Genomic DNA, 13,250 nt, shown 5'->3' with positions numbered 1-13,250 from the left:
CCAAGCAAGGGTAGCTTTCTTTATTTGGTGGTCCTCCTGGCAGCTGAAGAGAAATGAAGAAAGGTTATGTATCTGCTGTCACTAAGCAAGCATACTCTGCTGCTCATTAGTGGACAATAAAGTGTCACTTCAGTGCAGAGACCAACAGATTTCCAGTAGGTAACTATTATAGGAAGTGAAGGAACAAGAATCTTAAAAAGTTTTTAAAAATCAATAATAAGGATGTATAGGTCACTGAACATTAGTGATTTTTTAAGTTAAAGAATACTATGGAAAAAATAAGCTAGTGCCCCAGGGGGAAGTATCCTTGAGTTATCACTTTTATAGTTATACTACAGCCAAGATTTTCAAGGTCGGATGGGACCACCAAATCATCTAGTCCAATCTCCTGTATATCGTAGGCCACCAAGACCACCCAGCACCTACACACTAAACCCAACGGGTTTACTCATTTTGGGGCTTCCCAGGTTGAGACAGCTACAACGCCCTGATTTCAGATCATGCTGAACACCCACCTTCTGGAAACCATACTCTTTTAAGGACTCTCAAGTTGGGCACTCAAAAATTGGGGCACTCAGAATAATTAAAGCCTTTGAAACTATTAGCCATATTCTAGAGAAAATACAGGCAGTATATTCCTCTGCAGATTATCATCCAGAAAGAATCACATACTGGATTTAAGGTTATTTTCATTTTTGTAAAAAAAAAAATGGTAGCAATCAATTATTGAAATATTTGACAAAGTATATATGTGTCCATTCACACAATTCCACCAACATGGACTCCTGGAGCTAACAGGTACAAATAGGCAGAAGCAACAGTTAGGCTTCTCAGAGTAGTCCTTTTCTCTTGGAATCTGCTGACCACCAGATACAGAATTTTCCCTCACTACTTCTCTCCATTCTCATAACTGCACCAATTGGCTTCCTCCAGCAGTGTCAATTACTCTCCTAGGCAGATGGACCAATCACCACATCTTAAGCTGTTCAGTCTTGAGAGATTTCCCTTTGTAGCTATGGTCAGTGATGGACTTCTGTCTTGCTCCCAGACCTCTGTTATTGCTCTTTGTGGATAGCACCAGCTATAAAAGGAGCTAAATAGCCCTCTAATTGGGCTGTGTTGGCTCCCCTTAACAGCAGACCCATATGCAGGAATTTTGATCCCTCATCTTATTCCCCGCATGGACAAAACTGAGGTCTCCCAGATCCTGGGGCTTCTCAGCAGGTGGTCAGGTGGCAATTCTGCAGCTGCCCACACTGACACCCCAGAGCAAAGATGCTCATGCTCCCTGCTCTACGCTTGGCCTATCATCTTTTCCCCTTGTCCAGTCCATAGGTAACTTTAGATTCCAGCAGCACCTGTGTGACTCCCCCACAATTCTGCCTGGCAGAGTCTAGATGACCTATGTGCGATCACTCTGAGTAGAGGAGAAAACAGAGACAGGAAACAAAAGAAGTTGAGCTGTAGCTCACGAAAGCTTATGCTCAAATAAATTGGTTAGTCTCTAAGGTGCCACAAGTACTCCTTTTCTTTTTGCGAATACAGACTAACACGGCTGTTACTCTAAAAGAAGTTGAAAAGCAGTCAACCTTATCTTGCTCCAAGTCTCTCAGTACTGCTTGCTGGAGCCATTTCTCCTGTTTGTGGTAATGGTGAAAAAATAAAACGAAGCAGGCATTCTTCTTGCAATGCTGTTTGCAATGGGCTTCTGTGAAAGGACAGTTCTTCAGGCGAAATATCAGTGGCTCAAGAGCATCCTGGGCCCTTCCTCCTCAGTTTTATTAAACCCAAACTTAGATGGGTTATTAGTAGAGCTGGGCACAGAAAGGTAATTCACAGAAAGGTAATCAAAGGTAACTCTGATTCACGGAGGTTTTCAATATCTCAACATTTGGTTTTGTTTCGATTTGGAATGAAAACCCAAAATTTCAAAATTCTCCACAAAAGGGAATGGAGCCTCAGCTGCTGGACAGTCTGGCTGGCTGGCTGGAGCTGTGGCTGTAGGAAGCTCTGGAGTTCCCAGCTTTGAGGCAGTTCACTTGGTGAGCTGCCCCAGAGCCATGGACCCTGGAAGTAGAGGCAATCTGCATAGTGGGCTGCCCCGGACCTGGAAGCCCCAGAGCCCCTGATACCCTAAAGCCCTGGACTGGCCGTCCAGCAGCTGGGATGCTGAGGATCCAGGTGGGTGAGCTGGCAGGAAACCTGGCAGGTTTTTGATGGAAGTTCTGTAGGAGCCCTGCCTGAGTTCTGCTGGATTATTGGTGAGATCAAACAGTCTCTTCAAATGTGTTTCGATTTCGGCAAATCAGCAAATTCGGATAAAACAATGTTTCATCAGAATTTTTCCAGCTGGCTCTAGTTATTAGCATGACTTTATGAAGAATCTCAGTCTGTCTTGAGTCTCCTCACTGCAAGTTCCTAAAGGAACAAAATCAGGATTCTCTTCTTCCTAGCCAAACTCAAAAATGCTAGTATTTCTCCACTGCTTTCTGATAGAGGTTTCCCTGTAGCTGTCCCTCCTCAAGCAGGTAGGGTAGTATTAAATGGGGGGAATCATAGGGAATAAAAGACCATTTGTTTTTTTCTCTAAAGAAATCATGACAGAAACAATAGAAAGAAAAGGAAACAAGTGTTCTTATCCTCTGACAATAAGAAGGGAGAGTATGACTCTTCATCTGGCACTTGTGAGAATCAGTCATTGAAGAGCTTCAGTTCTGATGATATTACTTGCGTCATAAAATTATGGTACAAAGCTCTGGTCCTCTGACTTCTCAGGCTCGTCATCTAAAGAGGATAATGTTTTTACCTGATATCAAGCAAAATAGCAGAATTATACTCACATCTCTGCATGCTTCACCTGAGCAGGCTACCTGCAGTGATGCCAGTTCTTCAGCACGAGGCAGCAATGTTTTCTATATTTCTCATCCTTCCAAAGAAATCAAGAGGTTATTGATCTAAATTAGATTGGTTAGCAACATCACTAATACCTATCAGAATCTGTACACCATAGCCCATACCAGTTTATGGCTCCACTCCTGAAGACAATGTCCAAGTAATCCCCTATCTGGATGATTAGCTAGTGAAAGCAGTTTTTTGTACAATCACAGCTAGCACTGAACAAAGTTCCAGTGATTTTGTGATGCATTGCTGTTTGGAATTCATAAGTAATACACAGAAGAGTCACTTCTGCCTTTACAGATTCTGATTCCCTCAGAAGCTCTGATGTCTTATTGGCCCTAGAGTTTCCATCTCAAAAGATTATTGATTAAAAAGAAATTGTTTCTCCTGTGTCATCCCTCAGCAAGATAATTGCATGATGTGCTCAGCATATCATCAGTTTTTGAGTCAGGATCCTCGGTACAACTTCACAACCATTGACTATGATGTTTAATATCCCCATGGACTTAGTATGTCTAACCACAGTGACTCAGAAGTTGTTAACTTGTTGGAAATCAGAGCTGAGTCTGTCTGGTGCAGTACCACCGCTGGAGACCAGCTGGGCTGAAGTAATTTAGCATGTTGGCCTTTTAAGAAGGATGGTCCATCCAAAATGTTTTGACTAGAGAAATTTTATCTTCCTGATCAGAAAGAGAAAGGCGTTTTAGATATGGAAACATATAAAATTGCTATATGGAAGTCTGTCTACCTGTTCATTCATTCCCCAAGCATTATAGAGTAAATGTTGCCGCTTCCTCAAATGCAGGTTTGGCCATTTGTTCCTTAGCATTGCCATTTTATAATTCTATCTTATCCCTCATCTCATTTGGTTTTCCTAGTTGTTACTTAGAGCCCATTAATCTGTCTTGCTGGAGCACTATTGCAGAAACTTAGTTTATAAGTTAGACAGGATTTCCTCTTGTGTGAACATTACGGGTAGACTTAAGTCAATAACATGTACATATCTTCTGATCGCCAGTGTGCATTGACATAGGCTGTCGTGTCATGGAAAATCAGCTGCTGCAATGTGCAAATGCAGTAGGTGATTTTTCAAGACACACAGCTGTGTGCACTGTTCACCAGAGGGTTAGACTCAAAATAAAACAATATGTGACAAACTGTGTGTCTACATACTACCTTCTCTTCTAAGCCAACTATTTACAACCTTGTACTTATGTATTTAAATCAGTTATTTTAAGGGGTTTTTAAAAGCACTAGATTTGGCATTTTCACACAGTTTGCGAGTATGGGTTCAAATAAGATACCTCCTTTAAAATCTGGTTTGCCATCAACAAACAGGCTCCCCTCCATAAGTATGTTTATGTGGTACAGAAAAATGTTCAGATTAAAAAAGTTTCACTGTGCAACATTTGAACTAGGTTATAAATAAACAAAGTATTCTCAAGGCACTTTCAAAAGCAAATTTCCCTGTCTATTTTTAAAAGAACAATAAGACTCAAATTAGAGGCCCTAATCACCATCACTGCCAGCAGTAATCTGAAAGTGCAAGGACTATGCTGCATAGTATTGGTGCAATAACAGAAACAAAAGGGCTAACTCTACAGGTATGCTGGAACCCAAAAGTACCTCTTTAACTGTGTCATGCAATCACTCTCACCTCCCCACTGAAAGTTATGGACTTAAGCTTTTTAAAAAGCACCTTTATTCTCTCACCTTATTATTGGTATCTGTTTGTATGATAGAGGGAGATGAAAATTAGTGTCTTAATTCAAAGGTATAGCTCATTCCCTGTTGTTGTTTGTTGACAACAATACTAATATTGAAAAAGGATCAGACAAGCCCAGAGTACTGATAATACTGACAATAAGTACTGACAGTACATTAGAGATGAAAGATGAAAGGTTTGCTGGTAAAATTTTGTTGTCTCTGTATTTTAATTCAACATATCAGTAGGAAATCATTCATGACAGGAGATGTGTTTACAGACTGATCTCACTTCCTCTTTCCTTTCCACAGGTCTTCACTGGGATTTTTACAGCAGAAATGATCTTCAAAATAATTGCCTTAGATCCCTACTACTATTTTCAGCAGGGCTGGAACATTTTTGACAGTATAATTGTTATCCTAAGCCTAATGGAACTGGGTTTATCCAGCATGGGAAATCTGTCTGTTTTACGCTCATTCAGATTGGTAATGTTTCCTTATTCTCTTTTGCAAAACATAGCCCCTTGCAAGAATTTATTAAATTCTCTTAAAATTACATTCATTGAAAAGGAAATTAAATTTTATAAATTAGTGAATGCCGGTAGTGACACTAATTATAGATGATGGGCCAAATGGAATTGCTCCAGATTTACAACAGAATAAATGAGAACAGAATTTGACTCTGTCTAGCTGTGTCAGTTACTTGCAACGCATTTAAACTGAGTTTGCATAGAAGTTAATAGAAAAGTCGGTAGATAATTAATGAACAGTGAACCTCAAGAATTAGTAACATGTCACTTTACAGGTTTTATTCCTTAAATACATAATAAACATACTACTGTATTTTTAAATGTAGTCAAAAGTGGATAGCTCTGCATTAATCACAAACTGATTTTTTCCCCCAGAACCTATCACCAAAACACAGAACCTGTCTTTCAGTGAAAATCCTTCACTGTCAGTCCCTTTAAATGTGCAGGGGGGTTACACTCCATTAATGGGAGAATCTGTTGATGTATTGGAACAGAAAAGTAGTTTTCTTTCCAGCCTGACATTTGTGTCGCATTCATATACCAAGATGTCCATGCTAATCATTCTGCCCATTCTGTTGTTTCCCAAGTTTTGCCAGACCATGAAAACAAACTTTTCTTTTCAAGAAGACTTAATTGCCCTAACTTTACCATCTATAAATATTTGCTTCCTGAAAACTGCAAAAGTATGGCCTGATATTGCTAGCGGCTGAATGCCTCCCGCAACCCCTCTTCAGTAGGGATTAAATTAACCCCTGTGCAGAGAGCCAGTATAGGCCTGGGCACCATTAAGTCTTCAAAATAGGTCTTAAGTGGGGTTTAGGTGATTTTTTTAGGCCTTATGGTCCTAGGGTTGCCAATTTTGGTTGGATGTAGATTTCGGAGATTTTATCACATGACATAATCTTTAATTAAAGATTCATCTTTAGTTCCTGGAGACTCCAGGCCAATCCTGGAGGCTTGGCAACCCTATATAGTCCTCTGCACAGAGGTGAATCTCTGGGATTGAAAGGTAGCAATATCTTGCTAAGTCCTACTCAGGAACACACAAGAGTGGCACCTCCCTTTGTGGGACTGGGCCCTTAAAAGTCCAGGCAGCTTGTTTAAAGTTATCTTTTTTGAGACACAGGAACACAAAAGGTAATGTTAAGGACTGAGGCTATGTTCTCTCTCCCTGCTTTCACAATCCCCTGCCCCCAACATTCAGCAGCAAGGAATTGGTCACATAGGACAGTGGTTCTCAACCAGAGGTACCTGTACCCCAAGGGGTGCGCAGAGGTCTTCCAGAGAATATATCACCTTATCTAAATATTTACCTAGTTTTACAACAGGCATCATAAAAAACACTAGCAACATCAGTACAAATTAAAATGTCATACAGACAATGACTTGTTTATACTGCTCTATATACTATACACTGAAATGTAAGTACAATATTTGTATTCCAACTGATTTATTTTATAGTTATATGATATGAATGAGAAAGTCAGCAATTTTTCAGAAATAGTGTGTTGTGACACTTTTGTATTTTTATATCTGATGTTGTAAGCAAGTACTTTTTAAGTGCAGTGAAACTTGGAGAACGCAAGACAAATCCGACTCCTGAAAGGGGTACGGTAGTCTGGAAAGGTGGACACACCCATCTAATCCTAATGCTGCATAGCATATTTTCTGAAAAAATTCATTGCCTGTCATGTGAGAAGCACAAATTGTACTGTAATAAGTATGGCTATGGTGAGTCTAACAAAACTGCTGCTAAAATCACTCTGTACTGCACATTGTTTCCTAGTATTAAAAATATTTAATATTTTACCCATTTTTAATAATTCAGAACCAGAAATGTCTGTCATTCTATTAACAGACATTGTTTTATGTTTTGTTCACAGCTGAGAGTCTTCAAATTGGCAAAGTCCTGGCCAACCTTAAATACTCTTATTAAAATCATTGGTAACTCAGTGGGTGCCCTGGGTAACCTCACCCTGGTTCTGGCGATCATCGTCTTTATTTTCGCTGTGGTAGGAATGCAGCTTTTTGGAAAAGACTACTTGCTAAAAGTCAACAAGATAAGCTCTAATAACAATTTGCCCCGCTGGCACATGAACGATTTCTTCCATTCATTCCTTATTATATTCCGAATTCTCTGTGGAGAATGGATTGAAACCATGTGGGATTGTATGGAAGTAGCTGGGCAACCGTTGTGCCTTCTCGTCTTCTTGCTGGTCATGGTGATAGGAAACCTAGTGGTGAGTTTTCATGATTGTTTTTTCATATTTCTATTGTTTGTATGCAAATGTACTCCCTTTTCTCTCAAGAAGTTGCAGATCTCCCATGATGCACAGGTATTATTCCATATCTATTACTTTCTGGAAAATTGTCTACTTTCTTTTTCACTCAAAGAATTCTTTTTTTTATATCTCAAGGACAAAAACTGCAGAATTGCTTTACTGATTTTGAAAAAAAATACGTATTAATTCTCAGAGGAACATGAAGGTTTTCAGTAGAAAAAAGGAACTTGAATTGATGATAATGATTCCTTTTACTTAAGTTCCACTAAAGGCTTGTGTGTTTTAGTCAGATGTAAGTGATTCATGGGCCATGTGCTGTACAAAAGTGAATTCACTTTAACTGTCTCCATACCAGAAGCTATTTTTAGTTCAGTTCATTTTTGGACAAGAACATACAAACCTTACAGCTAACATTGTGTCTTTGCACTGTCTTTGAATGTATGTAGCCTGTTTGGTCTATGGAGTTTAGGTTATGTTTACTGTAAAGTCACTTCCTTGTTTGTTTTGTAGTAGAATATCCCATAAGTAAAGAATGAGTTAAATAAGCTCTGAACCTATTAACGCTGAATCTTATGTCCCTGTTGTCATTTTATGGAACACTTTGCTGGCTTGCACTCATTGTGGAAATGTTTTGCTTATTCAGCTTACAGAGTGTGTCTGACATTATGGATCTGATGGGTTTGGTGTTGATACAGTAAGCTGTTTAACAGTGGATTTTGTCCCTGTTTGCTTTATATTATTCTTTTCAGAACTCAACATTTTGGTTTGAAGCTCTTAGTGTCGGATACCATGACTTCGGGGAAAGGAATTGAAGGAAGCAGAGTGAGGCATTTATATTTGAAAGCTAAACTAAATTAAAAATATTTCGAAAATATTTGACAGAGATTGCAAATTATCTTTTATGGCTGTTGACTGCAAAACAATGTAAATATTAAAATCTGGTTTACAAAAGGTTTTTAAAAATGTGCACTTTTTACAGATTTTCCTTTGAAACTACATTTGGCCTGAAGAATTAGGACACAGTGATTTTTTTTTTCTGCATATCGAATATGCTCCTTTCTTGAGGGTTGGCAGAGGAGCTGGGAAATTAACCTTCCCTTGCCTTTCATCCAAACAGTTGTTTTACTCTTATTTAAACAATGGACTTGACCTGTGTTAAAGAAAATTGAAAATCATATCTAATAAATATGAGAGAGAATATGCTAATATACCAGATCATTCACTGTTACTTTCAGAGAGAGAGTAGTCAAGTCCATTTTTTCCCTAGTTATTAACACTCATCATGTATCCTTAGACAGCCTGCGTGAGGATCAGGAAATATAAATCAGATTCAGATGAGATTACACTAACATGGTATATATTTAAGCCTGAGTACTTATCAGCAAACCTTTCCAAATGGAAAAACAGATACTGATAGATTTCAGAGTGCATCAGCATGGATAATTCTGAAGTCACCAGCCTATCGAAAATACAAATGCTAACTTTATCGTTTTCAGGAAACAGTTTTGTAGGCATGCGGCAACTGCTAAATAATTTGGAAGTGATTTATTGTAGCTTAATTAGTTCATAAGAAGTAGGAGAAAGGGTGAGAATGTTTGGGGGTTTTTTTAACCTGACAGGAGAAGGGGAAAGTAAATAGGATGACAAATTCTGAATCATGAGAGTTATGTAAACAAACCACATTACACACAGATTTTACAATGTTGATCTTAATTATCAGATAGCAGATTATGGGTTCTGTTCTTACTGAAATCAGTCGAAAAATTCCTATTGCCTTCAAGTGAGTGTTGGGTAGGACCCAGAATCTTTTACTCACCTGCTAAATAGAATTAAAGTCACAAAGTGTGTTTAGAATAGGATTATCTTAAATGAATCCTTCATCCTTCAGTGGGAGAAGGCTCCAGTCCTGTGTGCACTAGTATATATAGGAGATTTCTTTTTATAAATAACTCTAAAGCACTGGCATCTTTGTCAACAAGGTTTTTGACTCATTGTGCTCCTAGTTTCCTATCTGGGTTGCAGAACTCAGGTCTGAAAAGAAAAATATTTTCTTGTTGGATTACACCTCAGTTGGACTCAGAACTCTTTCTTAGTCTCTGAGAGCATGAATGAATGCATACCATTTCTGCATATATAGTGGGTCTGCATACATAGTGCACATCAAGATTAAGTATATGTGAAAAAAATGGATAGGTACTTTGAATAGTGTCCATAGTATCTTTCCCTGCCGCATCTCTAAGTAGTCACATAATGTGGAGCATATTTACTTTTTAAACTCCTCCAGTCCTCTTTTTAACAATGAACTGGATTGGACTTCCGTGAAGCTATATATATATATACACACACAGGTGATTCAGAGGCATAAATGTTATGATCACATGACATTTGCTTCTTGAATCTGTCTCGTATATACTATTGTGCCTCACTAACATAAATTCTGATGTACTCTAAAGGGGACACATGGTAGCTCACTAGGTGCCCTGGATAACCTCATGCTATGTAACAGTTTAGCTGTTGGTTGGCTGGAATTTTAGTAATTCCTAAATCTTCAGCGTAAATCTGTACTCCCTGAAAAGTATGTTGGTGTATTATGGTGTAAATATGGAATTCTCCTTATTGCTAGTCAGTTGACATTGGAGTTATCTTTATAACATTGAACCCTAGATCATAGCCATGAAATTATGCACGGTGTAACTGTTTTTAGCACCATTATACCATGATGCTGTCATCACATTGCATTTCAAGTGTCACTGGTGTTGATCTGGAGGGTATTACAAAATCAGAGGAAGAATGTAATAGGCTCTCCCACACTTATAGGAAACAGCTTCTGAAATCTCTAACTGCATACTTATGTTTACAGTAAAATCTTACAAATGAGTTAGCATATTTCAGATAGAAATTTAGGTTATTGATGTTAATAAGGCAAAGTATAGACAGACAAGTTATTAAAAAGGAATATAGTCAGTTCTGTAATGAGGTGCTGTGACATTCCCAGCTGCTGTAAGTGAAATCTACTTGTGCCTCATCATGTCATGTGGGCTGACGCTAAGGACCTACATGTGATGCCACTTGCCTGTCAAAAGAGAATTTTGTAAGATGAATTTGAAAATGTTAGAATACTAGCACTACTCTTGAATATGATTGACGAAGCAATGCCAGAAGCAGCAACCTTGCCAACTGTTTGTTTGCGCGGATACACTCCCACACTTCTCCTTTAAAAGCATTTGCTAAGTATTTTCCCTTTTACTCTGAAGATGAATACCAATGTGACATCCTCTAATGAGAGGCCACCAAGTTATGCCTGCCCCCTCCCTTTCCAAGCGCCTCTGGGACATCATCTTCTTCAGCACCAGGACCCACAAGCCTCTGCCAGATTTCACTGCTGTCTTTACACAGCCATTTTCCTCATTTTGGGGTTATAAACATCTCAGGATGCATTGTGTTTAATTAGGGAAAACAAAGGAAGTAATCAAGCAGTTAGCCAGCAGAACATATCTTAAAGATACAGGGGAAACAGGCTTACCCTGCCAGACCTCTAGGGTTTCCCTAGTTACTTCATAGTACTTTTTGGAGCACCTTAGGCCACAGAATGTGGTAAGTAGCAGTGGAACCTGCAGGAGTGATACATAATTAAGAGGACTGGGGCATGAGGCTGATACATACAAGAACCACCATATGGAAAGCTACAGTATTAGAGGCCAGTTATTTAGGTTTTAATTATTTGTGATGATTTTACCTCAAGATGGCTTAGAACAATTTTGTTTAATAACAAACTCTAACTGCAATGATAATTTAAGTGCCTGGCAGCAGAGCTCCCCACATGGCTTTAATGAGATTTAAACTGGCCTGCTTTAGGTAAACTCAGTGGAAACTTTTCTGTTAAAAAAAGCTAGATATGCCTGGAGCCTGTTTTCCCCCACACTGTTTCCATTTCTCACAAGCCTTTAATGCATATTCTTTCTGCCTTAACATAACATGATGCGTGATTGTGACACACTTAGAAATCTGAAAATGTCAGCATTCTTGAAACAAAAAGCTCGTCCTTCTCTGTTTTTCAGGTTATAACTCTTATCATGCAGGATAGAGAATCTAATTAGAAGGTTCCTTGAAATGGAACTCTGGGAGGATGATAGTAAATGCAGGTTAAATTAAAACTGTAGTCTGAAATTGGTTTTATGCCAGCATATGTCAAGCCTGGTTCACCACTGTGTTACTCTACTTTTGTTCCATTGATAAAATAGTGTAAAACTGGTTTGGCTTCAGTAGAATTTGCAGAGGTGTGAGTAGAGAATCAGGGCCAGTTACAGAAGATATGATTCAAGCATGACATTTCAGATTTTCTCCCCACATTCCATCACAACAGACATCAGTGAAGGAGTACTTGCTGACAGTCCCTAGATTTGTACATTCTAAGGCAGGATGGAGTAAGGCTTCATTCTTGATGGAGTAAGGCTTTAGACTCTACAACTCACTTCCGCCATTGGTCTGACAGAGCCTGACTTCATTGACATTCAGTGTACATTTCCACAGACTGGTCCGATAATTCAGGCAGACCATGCAATTGTCTATGGTGGCAGAAGAAATACAGAAACCAGACATGGAAAAGTAACTATACCCTCTTCCTGCAGCAGATGCCTCTCCCTGGCTGCAAGAACCCTGCCTATGGCATCTCCTTTCCCTTCCCCTGCTGCCTATCCCATTTCCTGTAGCTGTGACTCCCCTGGCCTCTCACTCCAAGCATAGACTTAGGCAGATTCCCTGCCGCCTGGATGATTGGGACCCAACAGTCCCTGCCTGGTCTGATACTAGACCAGATGAGGCATGCTAAGCCCTGATTAGTCCTCATCGCCTGGAACAGTAACAGCACCTTTCCCTTCAGGGAGCAGGGTGTGGAGGAGACCAGTGAGAGGTACCCCCTCTTCTGTAGAGAAAATGGAAGAATCTGAAAGAAACTCCCTTTCCCAAGTGACTGAGAGTCTCGTAGGCTCTCATGAGAGAGGATTTGCGTGCAGAGGGGCATTGTGTGTAGAACACAGATAGTTGTGTGTGGGGCCAGCAAGTGTGTGAGAGAGACAGGGAGTGAGTGGGGAGGGGGAGAGACTGTGATTGGGAGTGGGGGTGTATGAGAGGCAGGGAGTGAGTGGGTAATGGAGAGAGGCTGTGATTGTGAGTGGGGGTTTGTGAGAGGGATGGAGTAATTGCAGAGGGGAGAGGCTATGATTGGGAATGGGGTGTGTGAAAGAGGCAGGGAGTGAGTGGTGAGGAGGAGAGGCTGTGACAGGGTATGGGGTGTGTGAGAGAGGCATGGAGTGAGTGGGGGGGGAGAGGCTGCAATTGGGATGGGGGGTGGTACCGAGCATAGGGGGCACTGGGCTCGGGGTGCTGTTTTTGTTGTTAGCGAGAAAAGGGAAAATAGAATCTTTGAAGTAACATGTTTCAGGTGTTCCGCATGTGGATTCATTTTTCAATAACCTCCTAGAGTGTTCTGGACTTTTGTAGAATGTCACAGAACCTTCCAGACTTTCTGAGAACTACATTTTCCTCCAACATCCTAGAATGTTGTCAACCACACCCTTGCAGGTATTTAAGGGGTGGGGCATCACCAATCAGTCAGTGAGATATAAGAGGGAACTGAAGTTAAGTGAGAGCCCTGCTGTGATATTGTGAACCTTGTTTTATTGTGTAATTGTGAAAGTGTACTTGTGTTTTAGGACTTGAGTGTAAGTAGTGACTAATGCAGGACATATTTAATGAGACACCAGAGATATCTATTGAACCCCTATCTATGCAACAACATAAAAGAAAAACTGTTCCTTCTTTTGCCATGCTTAAGACA

At 39.8% G+C, this 13,250-nt stretch overlaps 1 protein-coding gene across 5 annotated transcripts in view; it reads left to right on the top strand.

Annotated features, from left to right (window-relative positions):
• The window catches only part of LOC140907820 (sodium channel protein type 5 subunit alpha), a 268,854-nt gene that overhangs the window by 116,995 nt on the left and 138,609 nt on the right, over window positions 1-13,250 (top strand). For all 5 annotated transcript variants that reach the window (XM_073334664.2, XM_073334662.2, XM_073334665.2 and 2 more), the window contains 2 exons: window positions 4,915-5,088; window positions 7,016-7,372. In XM_073334664.2, the coding sequence (XP_073190765.2) occupies window positions 4,915-5,088; window positions 7,016-7,372 (531 nt within the window). The remainder of the gene's footprint in view (window positions 1-4,914; window positions 5,089-7,015; window positions 7,373-13,250) is intronic.

Source organism: Lepidochelys kempii, chromosome 2 (assembly GCF_965140285.1).
Source record: "Lepidochelys kempii isolate rLepKem1 chromosome 2, rLepKem1.hap1, whole genome shotgun sequence".
Lineage (NCBI taxonomy): Eukaryota > Metazoa > Chordata > Testudines > Cheloniidae > Lepidochelys > Lepidochelys kempii.
This window is presented reverse-complemented; position numbering and strand designations above follow the sequence as displayed.